General features: G+C 40.1%; 1 protein-coding gene across 1 annotated transcript in view; it reads right to left on the bottom strand.

Annotated features, from left to right (window-relative positions):
- Window positions 1-3,127: 3,127 nt before the first annotated feature.
- The window catches only part of FAM81B (family with sequence similarity 81 member B), a gene marked incomplete at both ends in the record, with an annotated part of 41,787 nt that continues 20,410 nt past the window's right edge, over window positions 3,128-24,504 (bottom strand). The window contains 5 exons of the mRNA XM_081321757.1: window positions 3,128-3,258; window positions 3,783-3,978; window positions 8,676-8,811; window positions 10,847-10,953; window positions 15,158-15,287. Coding sequence (XP_081177883.1) covers window positions 3,128-3,258; window positions 3,783-3,978; window positions 8,676-8,811; window positions 10,847-10,953; window positions 15,158-15,287 — 700 coding nt within the window. The remainder of the gene's footprint in view (window positions 3,259-3,782; window positions 3,979-8,675; window positions 8,812-10,846; window positions 10,954-15,157; window positions 15,288-24,504) is intronic.

The following is a 24,504-nucleotide window of genomic DNA, read 5'->3' as shown; positions in this document are numbered from 1 at the left end:
GAATAGGGTGGCTTGCTGTTGGCGCGGTGCGGCGTGGCAGAGGCTGGATCCCCCGAAAGAAGTCTCTGCCAAGAGAATGGGTGGCAAGCCTCCACCATCCCATTCTCTCAGCGGAGCGCTCCACCGCCCCATTCTCTCGTTTCAGCGGAGACTTCTTTTGGGGGATGCAGCCTCTGCCGCCCCCTTCTCTCAGCTGCCTGGGCAGCTGAGAGAAGGGGGCGGCAGAGGCTGCATCCCCCGAAAGAAGTCTCCGCCGAGAAAATGGGCGGCAAGCCTCCACCGCCCCATTCTCCCAGTGGAGCGCTCCACCGCCGCATTCTCTCGGTGGCTTGCCGCCCCATTCTCTCGTCTCGGCAGAGCCCAGCTGAGAGAAGGGGGCGGCAGAGGCTGCATCCCCCGAAAGAATGGGCAGCAAGCCTCCACCGCCCCATACTTGGCGGAGCGCTCCACCGCCTCATTCTCTCGTCTCAGCGGAGACTTCTTTCGGGGGATCCAGCCTCTGTCACCCCCTTCTCTCAGCTAGGCAGCTGAGAGAAGGCGGCAGAGGCTGGATCCCCCGAAAGAAGTCTTCGCCGAGAAAATGGGCAGCAAGCTTCCACCGCCCCATACTTGGTGGAGCGCTCCACCGCCTCATTCTCTCATCTCAGCAGAGACTTCTTTCGGGGGATCCAGCCTCTGTCACCTCCTTCTCTCAGCTGGGCAGCTGAGAGAAGGGGGCGGCAGAGGCTGGATCCCCCGAAAGAAGTCTTCGCCGAGAAAATGGGCGGCAAGCTTCCACCGCCCCATTCTCTCAGTGGAGGCTTGCAGAGGTGGCGGCGGAGCTGCGCGTGCAGCTCTCCAAACCGCCGTCGCCCGTTTGGAGAACTGCTGCCTTGTCAAACATGGACGAAGGCAGCAGCTGTCCAAACGGGGCGGTGGAGGTTTGGGGAGCTGCACACGCAGCTCTCCAGCCCGCCGCTCTCCAAACCTCTACCGCCTCGGTTGGAGAGCTGTTGCCTTCGTCAAACATGGATGAAGGCAGCAGTTCTGCAAACGGGGCGCTGGAGGTTTGAAGAGCGGCGGGTTGGAGAGCTGCGCGCGCCGCTCTCCAAACCGCCGCTGCCCCATTCTCTCAATGGGACTTTTTTATTCCCACTTTTTTTCCAGAATGGCAGAGGAGGACTGGGAGCCGCAGGAGACGGCTTAAAGAGCCGCATGCGGCTCCGGAGCCGCGGTTTGCCGACCCGTGGCCTAGTTAATCCCTGCTCCTTTTGAACTATGTCCTCCCTCCCTTTTTTTGGCTGTAGGATTTGAGAAGGTTAAAAACCAATAAAGGACACCATCTGCCATTGTATTAGAATAACTCTATATTTTTTAAAAGCAGTTTTTTTCCCTCCCTACGTTAGAAAAGGGTTTATAACGGGTTTGGCTGAGGAATTCTGGGAGTTGAGGTCCACAAGTCATAAAAGGGCCAAGTTTGAAGACCCCTGGTTTATAAGATTACTGTTTATAAGATTACTACTATCTAGCCTATAAACCTGTTGTGATTCAGGGTCAGCCTGTGGGTTCGGCAGTTGGATCGGACGACTCAGAGGAGGAGGAGGGGGGTGTTGAAGACCTTGCTGAGGGGGTTGAAGATCTTGCTGATGAGAGCCCTCAGCCAGGCCCCTCCCACTTGGTCACCACGGAGACCCAGCTGTGTGAGCCTGACAGCGTGGATGAAGATGACCCACAGCTGGCCCTGTTCAAGGACGCCCGATGCAGGAGGCAGTCAATTAGGAGTAAACAGAGGAAGGCAATGGGGCTTCTCGGAAGGAGGCAGAGAGAAGCCACGCCCTGAACTCTATATAAGGGGAATGTGTGGGGAGGGCTGGTTTGCTGAAGGCAACCGCTTGGATAGTTCGTGTTTCTTAAAGCTTCTGTTTCTTGGTTCGTGACTTGTTTGTTTTTGTAGCTATAAATTTGGCAGGCGTAATGCCAGCCTCTTGCCGTTTGTAAAGGGGTTGTCCCTGCCTTTTCTGCAGGGCCGGTAGCAGGCTGGTACAGAACAAAACCTAAGATTCTTCATTAAGTTTCGGTGCTATACAAAAGCAATTATAATCCCCCAAAAGATGAAAATGAGAAATTAATTTCCTCAGTGCTTTACAACTTGAGGACATTACTACTGGAACTAGTATGTTAAAGAATAGCTCTCTTTCAGATTATTGGCCCCAATTCTTCCTATTCACTCAATCTGTTTTTGAAAACTGATGGAACCTCATAGTTGATGCTTTAGAAGTGTTGCAATGGAAGTTTCTTTCAGGAAACAGAAATGTTACACAGCCACCTTTGCATTATTCAACCACCAGATTTCTATTTTATAGAAGACTGCAAAGCAAGTTTCATTTGAATTTTTAAGAACATTTTCTCAAAAACCGATGGTGAATTATATCTGGAATCTCATTGTTAGAAAATGTACTGTACATGAGAGTTGGTCAAGGAGGGGGTATGTAGCTTGTATCTTTTTTCTAGTTCCATACCTACCTTGACAAAAAAAGTTGGCATTTTAAATGTCTAGCAAATTTAAGTGGTTTGCATATCCCTCAGAATATTTCTGGGCACATGGCTACATTTTTTGCAAACTTAGCTTTTTCCTTTTTACAAATAAATAGCAGAATTAAAAACGGTGAAATACAATTTGGTAGCTAGAAAACTGCATGTAAAAGTTCTCATTTGAATTTGCAGAACAATTGAAATTGTAAAAGTTCTTCATAACATTCGACAAATATTTTAGGAAAAGTATTTGTCTTTTTCATAACTGATAACAAAATTACACAAGTGAGCTAGTAAGATTGTTTTAGCTTCTCTGTAAAGGCAGAGGCTCCTAATTTGTAAACTTCAGAATATAATTGCAGATAATTGGTTGTAATAGTTTGTCAAAACAAATCAAGCAATGACTTACTGTTAGTCCTTGCATTTTATTTTTTTTCAAACATAAATGAAGTTTTTAATACGTTTCTTTTTTAACTTATGTGTTCAGAACTATCACGGTGGTTTTTGTCCCAGATTTACAGGAAAACAAGTCTGATATTGTAGAAACAAGTTAACTTTTTAAACTTTTTTAGTATTTTTCCTTGATGGAACAAATGTAAATGCTAAACAAAATGTATTAGTCTTTGAGTTCAGTGAGTTTTCGTTGTAGCTTTTTCATATCTTGCTTGAATTTCTCTTCTTCAAGTTTCAGCTTTGTTGTCTGTATATGTTTGAGTGCATCAAGAGAATCATGGATAGATTGAAATCCTGGCAAATAAGGCATCTTTTAGTAAAGTTGACAAAATTATCATTAATATCAAATTTTCTGTTTATACAGCATTCCAAAATAATTTTTAACTTGCTTCTTAGGTTAAGGTCATCATTTGATCTATAATTTAATGTGATTGAAATATTTTATGAATATTTTTTTCAATTAAGCAAATGTGACCAGCTTTAAGATGAATTAGTTCAGTTCTCCTTTAATTCATAATAATGTAATGCCTGAAATCAGACTGATTAAAAGTATATATATTTTTTCTGGTAAGACTTGAAATAAAAATAGACCTGAATTGACAATTTTTCTATCTAAAAGAATAATTGGTTATTTCTGCTGAAAGCTGATTTTTCCCCTTTATGACAGAAAGGTTTATAAATTGAACCACAGCAGGGAGACTTTTGGTTTTCCTGCTTATGTCATGATTTGGTAATCTGGAGAATGACAAAGTTGTGTGGCTATATAACACAAATGCAAATGCACAAATGCAAGTAAATTTGAAAAAAAAAACCCTCACCTGATCTGTATTCATTTTGCATTCCTTCCAGTTCATTCCACATCAGCTTTTCAAATCTGGTAATCTTTGCATGTAGTTTATTTTGATCATTTTTCACCTGACTGAGTTCCACATCAAATTGCAATGTTTTTTCGGTGTTTTCTATTTTTTTGGAGAGATAGTATAACCCATCTTCTAATTTTTTTTCCACTATTTCCTTTTAAAAGAGGTATTGTGAAAAATGAATAGAATTACACTACTAAAAATATATTTATTCATTCAGTATAAAGGAATGAAATTAACCCTGCTTCTCTGTTAATTTTTTTCTGTAGACATTCTATAATTTTTATAATTATTTTTATTTGTAAACAATTACAGAAATGATAGATCTCATTTCCCAGTTAAATAGGTAACTAACTTTTTATGGAACAGCCAAGAAGTTGAAATGGATTTAAAGCTAATCTGGTGTACGAGGCTTCCAAACTTTTTGATATACATTTTACTATGAAACTCTGGAGACATTTCACCTTATAAAAATTGTGTGGTACGGTAAAGGGGAGGAGGATCCAAAGAAATGTGGGATACCAAATGATTTTCATGAAGGGTAGATCTCACATGTATATAGTACTATTTACTACAAAAGCCTTTTTCAAGATTTTCAGTTGAACTTGGGAAAAAATGCTGCCTCTTATTTTCTGGCTCATGTAGAAGTTTGGAAGAAAATTAGTTGAACAACTGGCCACGAAGCAGCAACTCTTTCATCATGTTTAGATCCAACATCATAAAATGCTGAACATTGTAACTAAGATCAAAGTTACTAATTAAAGATGTAGGTAGCAACTACATCAGACATGTCAAACACAAGGCCCTGGGGCCAGATCCGGCCCGCGAAGTGGTTTCATGTGGCCCGCGAAGCCATCCTGGAAACAGTGAGTGAACAGCCCCCACTGCCTTGGCCCTGGCCCAGAGACCCTCCTGCCAGAGACCCTCAGATCTGTCCCACTCCTGCCCAGGCCCCCATAGGCACCCTTGATGCAAACAATGTAGAGCTGGCCACGCCCACCCAGTAGGCCATATGCACTCTAGCCACGCCCACCCGGTAGGCCACGCCCACCCTGGCCATACCCACCCGGCCCCCTGAGGGCAACCACAATGCTGATGCAGCCCTCAATGAAATTGAGTTTGACACCCCTGAACTACATCATTGGCTTCCTAATTTCTTTAGTTAAAACCTAGTCAATTATGGCTTAAATTGATGCCTTGGTGGAGGATTGGGAGAGGGCTGCCACTGAGGCACTTGACCGGGTTGAACCCTTGCAACCCCTGATCCGGCGTAGATCCTGATGGGCTCCATGGTTTTCTGTGGAGCTACGGGAGATTAAACGTCAAAGAAGGAGTCTGGAGAGCTGTTGGAGATCCAGCCGGTCTGAATCTGACCGATTGCAAATAGGATCTTTTACTAGGTCTTATCTCGCGGCAATGAGGACGGCGAAGTCTAATTACTTTGCCGCCCTCATTGCGTCCTCAGATAATCGCCCGGCCGCCCTGTTTAGGGTAACTCGTTCCCTCCTTTCTCAGGAGGTGAGGGAGGAGCCCTTGCAGCGGCGGGCCGAGGAGTTTAGCCAGTATCTGGCGGACAAAATCACTCAGATTCGGACCGGTTTGGACTCTGACCGGGCAGAGTCTGACGGGGAGGAATCGAGCGGTCTTGAGAGTATTATCTGGACTGAGTTTGATCCTGTGACTCCCGAGGAGGTGGACAGGATTATGGGGAGGCTGAGCTCTACCACCTGTTTATTGGACCCGTGCCCTTCCTGGCTGGTTTATTCAGCTCGGGAGGAGACACGAGGCTGGTTCCAGGCAGTGATATCTGCTTCTTTGAGCAAGGGTGTCTTTCCCGCCGCCTTGAAGGAAGCGGTGATGAGACCCCTTCTCAAGAAGCCTGCCCTGGATCCAGCTATTTTGAATAACTATAGTCCAGTCTCCAATCTTCGCTTTTTAGCAAAGGTTGTTGAGAGTGTGGTGGCGCATCAGCTTCCTCTGTTCCTGGAGGAAACTGATTATCTTGACCCATACCAATCGGGTTTCAGGCCCGGGTACAGCACGGAGACGGCATTGGTCACGCTGGTGAATGATCTCTGGCGGGCTCGGGACAGGGGTTGTTCCTCTGTCCTAGTCCTATTAGATCTCTCAGCGGCTTTTGATACCATCGACCATGGTATCCTGCTGCGACGTCTCAGGGGGTTGGGAGTGGGAGGCACTGTTTTGCAGTGGTTCTCCTCCTACCTCTTGGGCCATTCGCAGTTGGTGTTGACGGGAGGGCAGAGGTCTGCCCCGAGGTCTCTCGTTTGTGGAGTTCCTCAGGGGTCGGTCCTCTCTCCCTCCTGTTCAATATCTATATGAAGCCGCTGGGTGAGATCATTTGTGGTTTTGGGGTGGGGTATCATCAGTACGCCGATGATACCCAACTTTTTCTTTCCACCCCAAACCAACTCAGTGATGCCCTCGACGTGATGTCCCGTTACCTGGAGGGTTTGGATGGGGAGAAACAGGCTCAGACTCAATCCTGCCAAGACTGAGTAGCTGTGCGTACAGGCATCTCGAGTGAACCATTCTATTCCATCTTTAATGATGGGGGGTGAGGTGTTACCCCCCATCGATAGGGCTCGCAACTTGGGTGTCCTCCTGGATTCGCGGCTCAGCCTTGAAGATCATATAGGAGCCGTGACCAGGGGGGCTTTTGCCCAGGTTCGCCTGGTGCGCCAGTTGCGGCCCTATCTGGACCGAGATGCCTTGCGTACAGTCACTCATGCGCTTGTGACCTCCCGGTTAGACTACTGCAATGCTCTCTACATGGGGCTGCCCTTGAGGACCACTCGGAGGCTTCAACTGGTGCAAAATGCAGCCGCACGAGTTGTGATGGGGGCTTCCCAATACTCCCATATAACACCTCTGCTCCGTGAGCTGCATTGGCTTCCGGTTGCCCTCCGGGTGAGATTCAAGGTGCTGGTGATGACCTATAAAGCCCTAAATGGCTTGGGTCCGGGATATCTGAGGGAACACCTGCTGCCGGCATCAAGTTCCCTTTGTCCTGTGCGCTCCCACAGGGAGGGCCTTCTCAGGGTGCCGCCGGCAAAGGATTGCCGGCGGGCAACACCCAGGGGGAGGGCCTTCTCTGTGGGTGCGCCTGCCCTCTGGAACCAGTTACCCGTAGAGCTTAGGACTGCCCCTGATTTTCGTTCGTTCCGCCAGGACCTGAAGACCTGGCTCTTTGAGCTTTCCGGCCAGGACTGAGGATTTTTTAATTTTTTTAACTTATTGTAATTGGGTTTTTAATCAGAGATATAGGGGTTTTAGATTTTAATCAAGGAAAATTTAATCTATTTTAATTGCTATTAATTTTTGTATTGTAATGTTGTTTTAATTGCCTTGTGAACCGCCCTGGGTCCTACGGGAGAAGGGCGGTATATAAGTTTAATAAATATAATATAATATATAAATTCAGATAGGTTGGTCTCTGCAATTTATATTGTTTAAAATTGTGGATCAGTTTTTGGCAATCTAGTTTGTGGCTCTATCTGGATCAACACCAGTTCTGCTTGTCTACTCCAGCAATTCTCCATGCTATGTTTTGAACAAAAACACTATATTTTTAAGAGAGTGTTTATTTTGACTATGAGATTGCTTTTCTCTTCTCATACTTTTTTCTTGTCATCTTTTTATTTTAAATGGTATGCTTGCAAGTAATTCCAATATTTATAATTTGTTTGGGAAATCTTGTTGACTGACAGTGGGAAATAAACCCCTCTCTGAGGAAATGGATGGTTAAATACGAAATATAAATAAATAGTTTTTAATACTTTTAAGAAAAGCAATTGCATATTCTACTTTATAAATGAACTTCTATTATCAAATGTTTTTATTCCATTTTTGTTATTAGGTTCTTCATTAAGATTTTAAGTTACTAAGCAGATACAAACATAATAAAGGTTAATGAAAAGAAACATCCCAAGGTAGAATCTGAAGATTTAAAACTGGAAGGCAGAGCCATTTCTAACTGATGAGAAGCCTACAGTGATTTTGTTTCAAAAAATCAAAGCACTTAGTAAACATTGACTTAAAGCTTCAATAGTTTTAATCTATAAAATACAACAGTTAAAACTTGCTGCATGATGCAATAATTTAGGGTTAGCAATCATACAGTATGTCTTTTAGATTATTTTATAAAACTACTAAATTGTCTACTTTTGAAACTGAACTGTTCCAGTTTATCACACCTCTCACAAAAACAAATCTGAAGAAAGTTGTGTTCAGATACAGTGTCCTGATCCTGGATCAGCTACTTTCTGATGCTAAACACTCTGTCTAAGTACTTGCATGAAGCCAGCATCCTCCTCCTTGCCAAAAACTCAAGCTGTAATTCAAGATTGCCGTTTGAAAAAGGAGCACTCTGCCATCTGTTAAGAGACTTATTTAAGATGGCATATTTTATTGCCTGGGATTGAAAGAACATCCATAATGTAGCAACTTAAAATCCATACTGACTGTCCCAAGTCCCCAAAGTAACCTTAGTATATTACCTTTCTCTAGCAATATATTGAACATAAAATGCAAACATGAATGGCCTTTCAACGTCTGGTAATAAAATCTGATTGGCTCTTATACTCCCTTCAGGTGTTCCTGACTCTGTACTTCTGTTGTAGTTTTTTTTCCTCACCAACTTCTCCCCCCACCCCAAATTCTCTGCTGCCTCATTTCCATCACTCAGAGAGCCAGTATTACTCATGTGAGATCACTGAAGATGTTAACCAGATCAAAACACTTATCTGTTTAAAATCTGCCCTTTTATAAAAGCCGCTTTTTGAGAAAGCGTGTTATGCTTCTATTCTTTGCATGAATTACAGCTGTACTTACCAATCTGTCCTTGATTGTAGCAAACAGCTGGTTTGTGAGATGGATTTGCTCTTGTTCAGATCTACTCAACTGACTTTCGATCCACTTCCGTTGGTTTTGAATTTGATCTTTAAAATCATTTAAAATACTATTTATCCTAATATTTAAAGAGAAATTCTTTTTAATTTTCATGAAAATAAAGCATAAAACATGCCTTTTTAAAAAAAATTCTTCTATACCATGATCTCACTACAAAAGCAATATGAAGTCACTGGCTTTCTGTGTTAATTTTTTTCTTAGTTCAGTCTTAACCAAATTCATGTGAGTAAAACTTCAATCAAACAACTTCGATAAACCTATTTTGATTTCATGTCATGAATCAGATTTATTCCATATGCTGTTGAGTTTTGCCAATTTTGGTAGTTAATGGTTCTCTCAAGTGGCAACATTGGTATAGTTTTGGTTTCAAGGCTATAAATACTTCCATAATGTTTGAATAAATGTATTTTCCCAACAAGAGAGATCTTTGAAATGCTATTTGAAAGTGATCAAAGGCTTATATATTTTTAAGCATTGTAAGTCGGCTTCTGATCACAGCTTTTATATTGGCAGATCTAGAGTTTTTGCAAGTATAGGAAAGAAGGTAAATATGAGCATCAACTGTCTGTGTGTGCAGTGCATGTGCCTGCAACTGAATGAAGTGAAGAAACAAACACTTCTCCAAACATTTTTGAGTTGTCTTCTTATCCTGTTTTTAAAAAACATAAATACTGATTTTACAATTAAATATAAATAGATCTTCATCTCACATCTGAATTAGTATTTCACATCTGATTTTTTAAAAAATTCAGAATGCAAGAGCGCACAGTTGTAGCATCTGTGTCTGATTTATTAAAGCAGCTGCACCTTTTGAAAGTTAAGCAGCCTTTTCAGTAGGGCTTTTCACTGAAACAATATCAATCTTGGAAACACGCAGCTACTTCAATGAGTGTAGATAGGTACTGCATTTAAGCACTTGTGTTCAAACGCAATTCTTCAGAAAACAAGCATAGCACTATATTTTACACTTCTTTACATGAGTTAGAAAGATAACGTTCTAATATAGTTATGTATGGCATAGACGAGGGACTGGTTCTGTGGAGAGAGGTTTTTCCACAGACTAAAGAGTGTGTAATTTTGTGTGCTGCCTGCATCCCACAGGTGGGGCATTGTTTGTGCAGACCAGTTGCTGGCATGCTGTGGCCCAGTACCAGTCCACGGACTGAGGGTTGGAAACCCCTGGCGTAGACACTCTCCCCACCCATTTATGCAAAGTCTTTTTCCTTCTCTAAATCCTCAGAGTTTATTCCTTATTTATTTTATAAATTTATATTTGTTATATATTTATATAACAAATTTAGAAGGTGTAATGTATTCGGCTTGCTTGTAACACCACGTGGTAACGGCTGGTAGGCTGTTTAAGCTGGGAGCTAGCTAACGGCTCCCAGCACCTCAGACAACCCGTCTCCAGCACTGCTATTGGTTGCCCCTAGGTAGCAATGGGTTGCTTCAAACCCGGGGCTTTTTTTCTCATAGAACATTCAGAACGGAGTTCCAGCACCTTTTTTGGATGGAACCTTGTAGGGTAGGCAAGGCAGGTTGTATGACATGTGTGAGTTCTGGTACCTTTTTCTTTTACAAAAAAGCACTGTTCAAACCTATTGGCTGCCACCTAGGGGCCAGGGTATAAATTGCTGCATCTCCAGCTCTCTAGTTCAGATCCTGCAAGAAATAAACCATGCTCTTTGCTGAACTCACTCGCCTCGTCTTTCTTCCTGCGCAACGACCCCAGTACACAACAGAAACTACCCAATTCACTCACCAAAATAACTGTTTACAGAAACAAATTTATATTGGTTCTTATGATTTTTCTGCCTTTTTTCTACTTCCATTATAGTTATTTTTGCATTGAATAAGAAAAGTTTTGTTCTTACAGCTATCAGTGAAAGCAAATGAAAGCACTGTGCACTTTCAGTTAAAGCACTGAGTTAGCTTTGTTTAAAAATATGTATGTGATTTAATAAACATTTATCCTTGTTGGCCTGTCAGGATTCTTAAAGGCAAGTAAATTAATTTGGTGATGTTCTGTTGTGCCAATACCATTGTACCATAACTTAGCACATTAACATAATTGAAAAGCTTTGTTCTCTTACTTGAAGTCCAAGAGCTGCAATTCATGATGTTGATCACCCTGCACTGCCTTTAAATTTGAAGTTTGCTCTGAGCTTGAAGTCTCTATCTTGCCTAAAATATGCATTACCTAATAGGAACAAGAAAAAACAGTAAGAGCTAAAATCCCAGCATTTACATTGAATACACATAATGATTGCAGTGACTAAGGGAAAAGTCGAAATTTCAGATAGACTTATTCTTATAAGCTTTGCTCAGAATTAATTTTGCTGCATAGTGAAAGATTCCCACCAACTATTCTAAAATAATTATTAGTATCCAGTGTTTGTTGGATGTTTTTATAGAGACTTTGTACAGAAATGATCAGATTATATATAGGTTTCCTTAATATTCTATATTTCCAGGAAGAGCTATGTTATGTGCTAATCCATTTGAAACAGTCAGCATGTATGAATCTTTTTCCTGTTAAGATTCTAATTGTTCTACTTCTGTCATATTTCTGCATGAAAGGCTTGCCTTTGTTTTTATATTGTGACTGCTTTGGATAACAACTATTGGCATTTATGACAATGATGAAAATGGAACTTTTCAACCAATCTTTCAAAGGTTTGTAAAGCAAAGAAAAGCTGAAGTAGGATTGTAAGCAGAGTTTTGGTTTCATTTGGTGACTGCTTCACTTAACAGCTGTGTTGCAGGTTCCAATTGTGGTTGCTAAATGAGGACTACTTGTACCAGTAACCCATGTCATATGGAAATGACAAGCATTTCTTCTATTTTTTTCAACAGTTGCAGAAGAAGCTTTCTTTCTAAGAATTATTGGCAAGTTCAAAAGAGCTTAATTTTACATTTTCTATCTGCTTACCTTTAGTCAGGAAGAATGAGCCTTCTGTACAAGATTTTGGAAATTCATAAGTTGTGAACAGTGATAAGGACACCACATAAACATTTCCTTACAAGGGGAACAAAGCCCATTCTATAATAGAGAGCTGGAGAACTTTTGATCTGAGGGTTGCAGTGAGTGTATGAGGGCTTCTCATCTGGTTATGGAAGCCTCTGCAAAAGTCCCACCTAAGACTTTGCCACTTCCTTAAAACTCTCATGCTCCTGGTCAAGAAGAGCTCAATGCACATATAAAGTCAGATAATTTTGAAGCTTATAGCTGTCCCACCTAGGATGACCATTCACTTCAAGAAAGGTAGTAGACATTGACAGCTGTCCAGGAATTAAATTAACAAAGTAAAAAATAATCTTCCCTTAATTAGGAATACAGAAACGGTAATATTGTGAAAAATGATTGATTAGTCTGAGAGTATAACCACATAAAATTTTTAAGAGTATCAATAACCTTGGGATTTCAATGGAAGAATAATATTAAATTTACTCTGAATATTATATAGTGCAGAATGTTGGTATATTACCCAGTTTTGATTGCTAAAATAGATCATTCATTTTCAAAAATTTCCTGGAAATATGAGCAGATCAGATCATTTTTTCATATTCAGCAGCAATGCAAGTAACTTTAACAATTGTGGAAAATGATTCACACCAGTATGAAACAAATCTTAAAAATCGAATTCCTATTTCAATCTACAATACTACTATTAAACTTCACTAAATCACATATCTCCTCAGAGTATATAGAATTGGCCTATAAATAATAATTGCTAAAAGGATATTATCTGCTTTTTACTGAAAATTGTCAAATCCCATTAATGGAAGAATAGCTAACCAAGCATGAGAATATGTCTCTCTGTCTCTAGAATAACTTCCTATCTTTAAAGCAAACTGGAAACTATTTGTAGATTATAATCTAAAACATGGATTTGTACCACATACAACATGTGGATTTATCTGTGCATAGAATCTGTATTTTTATGAAATACATAAATCAAAATAACTATTTTGTAATATGAACTGAGCTTAGTACAGTATGCTGTTTAATTTGAAGATTTACACTGTGTTGACCATAGCCTTTGTTACTAATTTTTAGCTTAAATTCAGCAGTGATTATTAGTCCATTAACATGATTATTCAAATTTAATTATATTTTAGAAAACTATGTGCCAATTTAAAATTCATCTTTACATATTTTCTTCAGTGTTCAAATACAAAAAAAATCCAAATGCATTTTGACCTCAAAAAGTCTTCTTCAGCAAGAACAGATCTAAGAACATAGCTCTATCCAGCATTTAACTCTATTTTTTTAAAAAAATACAAAGCTTTCTTGGAATCTTAATTTTGAATGTCTGATGTGTAGAGTCTGCTTGAAGTTACCAGAGGGAAAGCAAAAAAAAAAATCCTGTTCACAAGCAATTTTGCTTGATACACTTACATTAAAAAAAAGTCTCAGTAATAAAGCTCAAATATAGACATGTTAAAATTAGAATGTAGGTTAGGGACCTTTGAGGTCTTCTAGTCCAGCCCTCTGCTCAAGCAGGAGAACCTATACCATTTCAGACAAGCGTTCTTCCATTTCATAGAACCATAGGGCTAGAAGGTATCTTGGAGGTCTTCTAGTCTAATCTCCTGCCCAAGGCAAAAATAAGTCCTTATACAATTTTGGACAAATGATTATACAATCTTTTCTTGAAAACCTCCAGCAATGGAATACCCATAACTCAAGCTGTTGCACTGATTACCGTAATCATTCTCACTGTCAGAAATTTCCTCCTTATTTCCAGGCTGGATTTCCTTCTGATGAGCTTCCACTCATTGCTTCTTGTCCTGCCCTCAAGTTCTGTGCAGAATAAATTGATACTCTCTTCCCTGTGACCACAATTCAAGTATTGGAAGATTGATATCAGGTATTCCCTAAGCCTTCTTTTTGTTAGACTAAAATACTTAGTTCCCTTAATCATTGATTTAGCCTCCAGACCCCTTATCGTCTTTGTTACTCTTCTCTGCACTAGGGCTTCAGCATCTTTTTTGTATCATGGTGACCAGAACTCAGTTCCAAATATGGCATCACTAATCCAGTATAGAGCAGTACTATTACTTTCTGTATTCTTGCTGCTATCCCTCTGTTGAGGCAGTCTAGGGTTGTGATAGCTTTTTTTTGGCAGCTGCAGCACATTTGTGACTCATACTTAAGTGGTGATTCACCTGGACACCTAGATACTTCTCACAGGCACTACATTTGAGACGGGTATTGCCTATCCTGTACCCGTGTGTCTGGTTTTTCTTGCCTAAATGCAGGACCTTACTTTTGTCACTGCCAAACTGCATCTTGTTGAATAGGGCCCAATGCTCAAGTCTGTCAAGATCCTTCTGTCAGCCTTGGTGGAGCAGTGGGCTAATGCCTCCTTAAGTAACACCAGCTGCCTGCAATTAGTGCAGGTTCGAGTCCCACCAGGCTCAAGGTTGACTCAGCCTTCCATCCTTCCGAGGTAGGTAAAATGAGGACCCAGATTGTTGGGGGCAATAAGCTGACTTTGTAAAAATGCCGCTTGGGGGCCCCCCCGAAAGCCCTAATAAGCAGGCATATACATAGAATGAAGGCTATTGCTAAGCACATTGATTTGTGCTTCTTAGATTGTAAGCCGCCCTGAGTCTTCGGAGAAGGGCGGGATATAAATGGGATTTTAAAAAAAAGTCTGTCAAGATCCTTCTGAATCTTGACTCTATGGTTAGCAATTCCCCCCCAGCCAATGTCACCCACAAATTTAATGAGTGCCACTTCATCAATCCCCTCATCTAGGTCATTTATGGAAGATGCTGAAGAGCACTGCACCCAAGACAGAACCTTGAAGTATCCCATTGCATACTTCCCTCCATATAGTTGTAGTTCTATTAAGGAACACATACTGAGTCTGGTTGGCCAGCCAACTGAAATCTGTCTGGTGGTAGTACTATCCCACCTTGTTCTGTCTTACCAAGAAGTAGGCTGTGGTCTATTTTATCAAACACCTTGCTGAAATCTAAGTATATTATATTCATAATATTTCCTTAATGCACTAATACAATCACTTTGCTAAAGAAGCAGTTTGTTTGGCATTACCTGTTTTTAACAAACATTTAGGGCAATAATGCTTGGGAATCTCAGGATCTTTTCTGTGTTACAAAAGAACTTCTGTATCTTTTTGTGTTTTATATTTGGATTAATAAACTGTCATTAGTCAAAAGTAACGTTCGAAATAATAAGTATTGTGATGACGCAGCATCACTTCTCAATCTCCATATTTCAGCACTACACCACGTTAATTGTACAATTGGCTATTGCAATCATTCTGAATCTTTATTCCATTAACATGAGTCAGCAATTTTAAATCAAATGGAGAAGTTGAATTATTTCTAACATACAGTACAGATTAACAGATTCCTTCAGAGCCACTCACCTTCATCTCAACATTATTCACACAATTGTCCAAGGAAGACTGAACAGCATGAATGTCTTTCTCTAATTTTGAAATCTCATGCCTGCTGATATTGATATCTCCAGAGAGTTTGGCAATGCTAGCATCGCATCTAGAAAGTTGATAACAAAAAAAGAGGGTAGTTTCTGTACCTCCTCTATATCATAAAGTCCCACTTCTGTTAATCATTCAGAAGTGTATCTCCAACAAGCAATTTTCTTCCCTAATGAAGAATTATATATTTTATACTTTTTCTTCCTCTTCTCTTTTCTCTATCTTTTTCAGCATCAAAGTCTTTTTCCAGAAAGCCTGGTCTTTGCATCAGGTGTCCAAAGTTGGATAATTTGAGCTTGGTCATTTGTCCCTTGGGTGAGAAGTCTGGTTGATTTGTTCAAAGATCCATAGTTTTGGTTTCTTCGCTGACCACAACATTCTGTCTTCTCCAATACCAATGTTCAAAAACATCAATATACTTCTTATCCTACTGTATAGAGTCTAACTTCCATTTCCATAGTGTGTCACAGAGAACCATGGTTTGTACAATTCTGATCTTTGTAGGTATTAGACACATCATGGTGCTTGAATATCTTTATGCCTGCTCTATACACACATACACACACACACACACATTTTTTCTTTTAAAGAAGTCAGAACAACTATCCTACCAATTTAAGATGACATACTCTTCCAAACATCTGTCAAGTAGATTTTGGTTGGCAAAAGCTTCTAACACCAAAACATTATTTCAGATTTGTCTGACCTTTTACAGATCTGACATAAGCTATTATGTTAAATCCCCAGAATATTTCATAGAAGAATTTTAATTTTCCTCTTTTCTGAGTGCTTTGCAACATGGCATTCTTTCTTCTAGATTGGCTTTGCTGCACATTATGTGCTTGTATGTGCATTTGTATGCATGTGTGTGCATATGTGTGTGTGTGTGTGTGTGTATATTGAATATATATGTTAGGCATATGGTGCTAGCCTACAATGTTGGGTTGAAAATATATTAACCATAATGCTATGGCTTTAAGTTGTTAATTGGCCAATGGGTGTGTAAGTGTTCTCATGGCCATAAGAGGAAGCTAGGAACGTAGCTTCTCTCTCTCTCTGAATTCACTGATCTCTACTGTTACTGTTTTTTGCTCTGCTGTTGGTTTACTACTGTTGTAAACTTGAACTGTGTATTGACCTCTGGACCGGTAAGAAGACTTTGTATTTTGGATTGCTACTTGGACTGTTTATTTTTGACTGTGCATTTTTGTTTTTACACCACCTCAAAGTAAAATACTTTTTGCTTTTAGAACTCAGTGTATTTCTGTGTGTGACTTTTACTGCTCTCAGTGCCCTTCCTTGTCTGTGCAACTCTTTGGTAGCACAAGGAGACCTCTGCACAACAAATTCCTTAACACTGGTTATGGGCCCAGGCCTGTACTGAGAGTAAGTACACACAGTATTCCTAGCTGAGTTTGTATTTGGTGTAAAATGGCACAGGAACTGTTGTCAGGCATCTCCTGGATAACCCGGTTGGATGGGACAAACTATGTTTCCTGGTCCACAAAATGCTGCTTGCTTTTGCGCAAGGAAGGACTATGGGCTGTTGTAAATAACCCACCAGATACTACTGCTTGGGATCCAGATGACGAAGAGGATGCAAAGAAGTTAGACAACTTTAAACAAAACAATGAGAAAGCTCTTTGCATTATTGGACTAACACTGAATGACCAGCAGCTTGTCCATATTCGTGGTGAGGAGTCTGCTGCTAGGTGTTGGGGTGTTTTGCGAAGGCTTTATGTTCGTGACAGTGTGGGTGCACATATACACCTTACACGTAAGCTGTTTAGGGCTCGTCTGCAGAAGAATGGAGATATGCTGACCCATTGAAATTACATGAAGGCAAATTACATGAAGAGCTTCATGAAAAGGAGCTGATTTTTTCAGAGTTGCATCAGGTCTACATTATTCTGTCATCTTTGGATGAGAGTTATGATGGATATGTTTCTTCTTTGGAAGTCCTGACCAGAGAGGAACTGACATTGACTAACATTACTGGGAGACTGCTGGAAGAGTCCAGAAGGAGGCGTGACAGAGACCAGCTGAGAGAGACACAGCCACGAGAGGAGCAGCAATTTACCACTGCTTACAACGTCAAGAAATGTTATTCTTGTGGGGCTAGAGGGCATATAGCCAAATTCTGTAGAAAGGGTAAAAAACAGAATGTGAATAGCAGTGGGAAGGCTAAGAAGGGCATTGGTTTGGCTATTTCTGGTGAACCAACATCCAGAAATAATGAATTGTGGGTTGTTGATAGTGGGGCTTCACAATGCATTACTAAAGTGAAAAAGAGGTTTGTTAATATGAAAAACAGCAACCAATATGTTTCACTGGCCAATGGTTGGAGGATGAAGGCCTCTGGTGAAGGTAATTCCTATTGTCCATGCATTGATGAACAGTTACCTATGTTATATATACCTAAGCTAAGATTCAACCTGTTATCTGTAAGGGAATTGGTTAAGGTTGGGTTTGTGGTAACATTCAGAGGGGAGCAATGCACTATTGAGAGGAATGGAACCTGTGTAACTGCTAATTTGAAAAATGGTTTATTCGTTCTCACAAGTAACCAGGTTAGTACAGTTAAAGCTAACTCAATATGTGAGAACAAGAAGCCACATGATGAATGTATACATTTATTGCATAGGCGGTTAGGGCATGTAAACTTTAACTCACTACGTAAAACAGTTGAGTTAGTAGAAGGAATTAAACTGAAGCCATGTAGTAAGTATTTGAATTGCAATGCCTGTAATCAGGAAAAGAGTAAGGAAACTCCTGCAAACAGGTTAAACGGCTTCAAAACAACTGTACCTTTGGAAGTTGTGTTTGCTGATTTAATTGGACCCATGAAACAAAGTTTAGGAGGGTCATGTTATGTTTTAAGTATATTGGACCACTACTCTAGATATGGTTTTTGTTATCTGCTTAAGTCAAAGGCAGATACTTTCCAACAATTTGCAAACTGGCTGAAGTTCGTGGAGAGAAAAACAAAGAGAAAGGTTCAGTGCATAATTACTGATAATGGTACTGAATTTACAAATAAGTGTTTTGTTGATATGCTACAATCAGCTGGCATTGAGCATAAACGTTCAGCCCCTTATAGACCTCAACATAATGCTTTTGTTGAGAGACGTGGGCAAACGTTACAAGCCATGATTAGAACTATGTTAAAAGATTCTGGCTTAACAGATAGACTGTGGGGGGAGGCAGCAAAATGTGCAAACCATGTTCTGAATATAGTTGTTAATACTTCTACTGGTAAAATACCATATACTATATGGCATGGTAAAAAACCAAACCTTGATTACCTGCACACATTTGGCACCCCAGCTTGGGTCCACATTCCTGCACAACTCAGGAGTAAAGGCCAACATAGGGCTAGGCAATTATACTTCGTAGGTTATGAAGCTAACCATAGATCCTATCGTTTCTGGGAACGAGGCACAACTAATGTATATAACAGTGCTAGTGCAAAATTCCTTGAGCACGTTGGTTGGGATAGGTTAGAGCAAGTAACTGTTAATACTGATCCTCTAGTGTTTGAGGACTCCTCTGATAACGTAACTAGTAATGATAATACATCTCCTGTAAATATAAAAGATGAAGAGGAGATAGGGGAGATAAAAGAGGAATCAGAGGAAGGAAAGGAGACAGAAACTCAAAGCCCTGTAATTCCTTGGCGTTCAATGCGTATCAGACATCCACCTGATCGCTATGAAGCTAGTATAGTATGTCAAGTTAGTGTAGAGCCATCTAACTATGATGAGATCAGGATGTATCCTGAAAAGGAACAGGCATCATGGAAAGCTGCAATGAACAGGGAGTTGAAGTCTTTGCAGGATCTTAAGGTTTATGTGAAAGCTAAACTGCCACCTGGTGAGCAAGCTATAGGTTGTAAATGGATATATAAGTTAAAGAAAGGTGTAGACGGGACTGTAACCCATAAGGCACGTTTGGTTGCACAAGGTTTTGCCCAAACTACTGAGGATTATGACGAAGTGTTTGCACCCAGTCTAAGGGCGACTACTTTAAGAGCAGCTTTAGTATGGGCAGCTAAAAACCAATATATGGTTAACCATGTAGATGTTGAAACTGCATATCTACATGCTCCATTGCAACATACTATTTATTTAAGAATACCACCAGGATTGACCAGTGATAGAGACCATGATTGTTGGGAATTAAAGAAAAGCCTCTATGGATTGAAACAATCAGGCTATGAGTGGAACAAATGTATAGTTAATGAGTTAAGTGCATTAGGTTTTGTAGCCAGTAATGCTGATCCTTGTTTGTTTAGAAGGGAACACAACGGAGCATTATCTTTTCTTTTATTATTCACAGATGATATTGCAATAATAACAAAAAATGAGTTAGAAGCACAAACTATCATTTCAAGATTGCAAAATAAATTCACAATTAGAAATCTTGGAGAAATAAGCCACTATTTGGGGTTAGATATTGTGAAAACAAATAGGGGTTTTAAGGTGTCACAAGCCAGTAAAATATCTCAGTTATTAAAGAGATACAATATGGAAATGTGTAAACCAGCAAAAACTCCGATGGCTATGGATTTTAAGGACACTAATGTTGAGAGTCCTGTATTTGATAAGACTATGTACCAATCTTTGATAGGAAGTCTTATGTATCTGAGTAATTGGTCTAGACCTGATATTTCTTACTGTGTAAATCAATTAGCTAGGTACAACAATAATCCAACTGTTAGACACTGGCAATCAGCTAAACGAGTATTAAGATATCTGAAGCAAACTATTCACTACTCGTTATATTTAGAGCCAAATCGTGAGTTAATCCTTACTGCATATGCAGATGCGAGTTTTGCCTCTGATTCAAACAGTCGTAAATCTACCTCAGGGTTGGCTGTAATGTTGGGTGATTCTTTGATTGGATGGAAGTCTATTAGACAGAAACACATAAGCTTATCTACAATGGAGGCTGAATTTTCATGTTTATCAGTGTTATGTACAGAACTGCTAGTGTACAAACAATTATTGTTAGATATGGGTTTAAATGTAAATGATCCATTTATTGTGTATGAGGACAATCAAGCTGCGATAAAGATGGCTAATAATGCTGCAGTAAGAACAAGATCTAAACATACTGATCTTCGTTATTTAAATGTCAGACAATGTGTCAAAGATAAATTAATACAGTTAGAGTATTGTCCATCTGATGTAAATATTGCAGACCATTTTACGAAGGTACAAAGTGCTGTGAAACACAATGCTAATTGTGAAAGAATGTGCATAAGATTGTAAGAGTTATATATTATTCTACCCAAAGGGGAGAATGTTAGGCATATGGTGCTAGCCTACAATGTTGGGTTGAAAATATATTAACCATAATGCTATGGCTTTAAGTTGTTAATTGGCCAATGGGTGTGTAAGTGTTCTCATGGCCATAAGAGGAAGCTAGGAACGTAGCTTCTCTCTCTCTCTGAATTCACTGATCTCTACTGTTACTGTTTTTTGCTCTGCTGTTGGTTTACTACTGTTGTAAACTTGAACTGTGTATTGACCTCTGGACCGGTAAGAAGACTTTGTATTTTGGATTGCTACTTGGACTGTTTATTTTTGACTGTGCATTTTTGTTTTTACACCACCTCAAAGTAAAATACTTTTTGCTTTTAGAACTCAGTGTATTTCTGTGTGTGACTTTTACTGCTCTCAGTGCCCTTCCTTGTCTGTGCAACTCTTTGGTAGCACAAGGAGACCTCTGCACAACAAATTCCTCAACAATATATATATATGCCAAACAACTACAGCCTTATGCAAATTCCATCACCTCACACGTACAAAACTCATTCCAATTCATAGAGATCATAAGTAAACTAAACTTACAGCCCTGTGACCTACTTGTGAGCTTCGATGTTGTATCCCTCTTCACCCAAGTGCCAATCAAAGAAGCCTTGACAGCTATCCTAAATAAATACAACCCCCCAAAACACATCCTAGATCTGACCAACCACTGCCTATCTAACACATACTTCATCTACAATGGACAAAGATACAAACAAATGGAAGGAGCACCCATGGGATCACCCCTCTCACCTGTCATCGCAAACCTCTACATGGAACACTTTGAAACCCTCGCTCTAGAAAAATCCAACCACAAACCCAAACTCTGGCTCAGATACGTAGATGACACCTTCGTAATCTGGCCACACGGCAAAGAAAAACTGGATGACTTCCTCATACACCTCAATAGCCTACACCCCCAAAATACAATTCACCATGGAAACAGAAGCTAACAATCAACTTCCCTTCCTTGATGTCTTAGTCTACAAGAAATCCAACGGCTCCCTAGGACACACTATCTACCATAAAAAAACACACACAAACCGCTATCTGAACGCACTCTCACACCACCACCCAGCACAGATCAACTCCGTAGCCAAGACACTCATCTCCAGAACAAAACACCTAGCTGACGAACAACACCTAAAAACCGAACTACACACTCTCACTAATGTACTAACAGCCAATGGATTCCAAAGAAACACGATTACCAACTTAATCCGAAGAGAGACACCCACGAAAACCCAAGACGGAGAACAAGAAAATGGCAAAGCCCTCCTCCCATACTTAAAAGGGACCACAGACAGAATCAGCAAGGTCCTCCAAAAACACAACATCAAAACAGCATTCTACACAGACAGAAAAATATCCACCATCCTAAGAAACCCCAAGGACATAATTGGGTTAGAAAACCAAGGAGTATACGAAATCCCATGCACCACCTGCCCCACCACATACATCGGACAGACCAACAGAAGAATAAGTGCACGCATTGAAGAGCACAAAAACTCACTCAGAAAGGGAGAACAAACTTCATCCCTGGTCCAACACTTTGAAGCCACGGGACATGAAATTGATTTTAAAAAAACCAAAACTATCGCCAAAATTGAACATTTTAACAACAGAATAATCAGAGAAGCCATTGAGATAGAAAAACGCCCCCACAGCATGAATAAACGAGAAGATACCTCTCGCCTACCAGCCATTTGGAAACCCGCCTTGATTGACAGACGAGGCCCAACCACCAAGAATGATACCAGACCCAAACTCATGATAACATCACATGACATCACCACCACACAACCATTCAAAAAGCAAATCCGAACCCACAATGATAACGAGGCACAACCACAAAACAGAAACCTAACTACAGCTGCAACATCAGCCACTTTAAACCCCTCCAAACCACACAATAAGCAAACTGACACCCACTATAAAAACATGGCACCACCACAAACACGAAGCCGAACAAAAGCAGCACAACTCACCAGCTCAGGTCTGGAGCTGGCAGCTGAGACCAGCCCATCCACTCAGAACACCCCCCCACCCAATCAGAACACACCCACCATTCAAAACACACTCCCACCCAATCAGAACACACTTGGTCCCCTACCCAATCAGAGCACACCTCCACAGAACACACCCCCTCTGGCAGTTTAAAAAAGAGGAACAAACAGCCACATGCTTCTCCCAGAAGAAGGAAGCTAAAGCCACCAGCCTGATGATGACGGATGGGATTCCGTCGAAACGTTGCGCCTACACCTTTAGTTCTACGCGGGGAAAAACCCGAAAAACCAAGGATCCATATATATATATATATATATATATATATATATATATATATATATATATATATATATATATATATATATATATATATTCAATGTTTGTTAAGCATTCAGAATACACTTGCTTAGTCACACACACACACACACACACACACATATACATATATATAAAATGTTTGTTAAGTATTTAGATTACCTTGCTAGGCCCCAAACATGGGACAAATCTTATTTCCTGTTTCAGCCTAACCCAAGGCCATCCACAGCCAGTAGTCACATCAGTGACAGCTCATATTTGTGTATATATGTGTGTGTGTTACCTTGCTAGGCCCCAAACATGGGACAAATCTTTAATCTAAAATTTACACACACACACACACACACACACACACACACACACACATATGTATGTGTGTATGTATGTATGTATGTATGTATGTATGTATGTATGTATATGTATGTATATGTATGTCCATATTCTGAAATAGTTCATTTGCTGCCAAAGGAGAAGACAGTTTCAAATACGTATAAAAGTATACATAGTGACATTCATTTTGTTTTATTTTAATTTTATTTTTTATTTCATTTAAAGGCCACCCAACACCAGAACAACTCTAGACACCTTTCATTTTATAAGGGTAGGAAAAAAATAAAAAAATCTAATTTATTTTACTGGTGATTTTTTTATTATTGGAAACTAGGCCAGCTCAGTCTTTCTGTAGTTGAACTCTGTAAGTACTTGATACACAAAAAGTGCTTACATGGTTGTATAAATCATTTCAATGTCCTCTAGCTTAGCCCAAGAGTAATTATTTATACTTGGTTTCATTAAAATATATTGTAGGTTGCATAAAAACAAGTACTAGTGTTATGATAGGAGTTTGTGCTCATCTTAGAGATTTGTGTTCCAGCTCTTGGTTCCTCTAAAACAAACAAACTAACTAATAAATATCAGGAATTGTCACTGTCACATGAAATTATACATAAAGATATAAAATCATTGTATGTTCTATCAATCACTGTCAAACTACTTCATTCTGCTATAGTCAGGGCTGTCCATAGAAATAGTTTAAAAAAAGTCTAGATGGTGGTCACTTCAGTGCAAACAACTTCTGCCTGTTTTTTATGCAGCCTCAGCCTGCAAACACTACTGGCTGTGTTAAGTATGTTTAATTCTGACAGTGTGCTTCTAAGTCCACTGGTTTGATTTATATGCCAGTTTCAATAGTAATTTTACTTGCTTAATGATCACAATCGGCATTAGCTACTCAGTGATAAACAATCACATGACCATGATGGCCTTACAACCTTCAAACATTCCCTTCAATCATTAAGCAAAGTGATGCAGTCGCTAAGTGAAAAATCAAGAAGGGCTCAACTTATTTCCCAAAGCATCAGAAGGCAAGTCAAGAAGCAATGGATGAAAACTGATCAAGCAGAGAAGCAACCTAGCACTAAGGAGAAATTTCCTGACAGTTAGAACAATTAATTAGTGGAACAACCTGCCTCCAGAACCTGTGAATGCTCCAACACTGGACATTTTTGTTGTGTATTCACACATTAACGTTATGTTACCAAGTTCCAGTTATGAGGTAAACCTTCGGCAGCTTTTGACAGCTGTCAAAAGCTGCCGGAATGCTACTGCGCAAGCGCAACCGCTTGACAGCTCTCGGCTGTC

Source organism: Vipera berus, assembly GCF_964194415.1.
Source record: "Vipera berus genome assembly, chromosome: 2".
NCBI classification, from domain to species: Eukaryota; Metazoa; Chordata; class Lepidosauria; order Squamata; family Viperidae; genus Vipera; species Vipera berus.
Note: the sequence above shows the minus strand (reverse complement) of the source record. Positions and strands in the feature narration are given on the sequence as shown.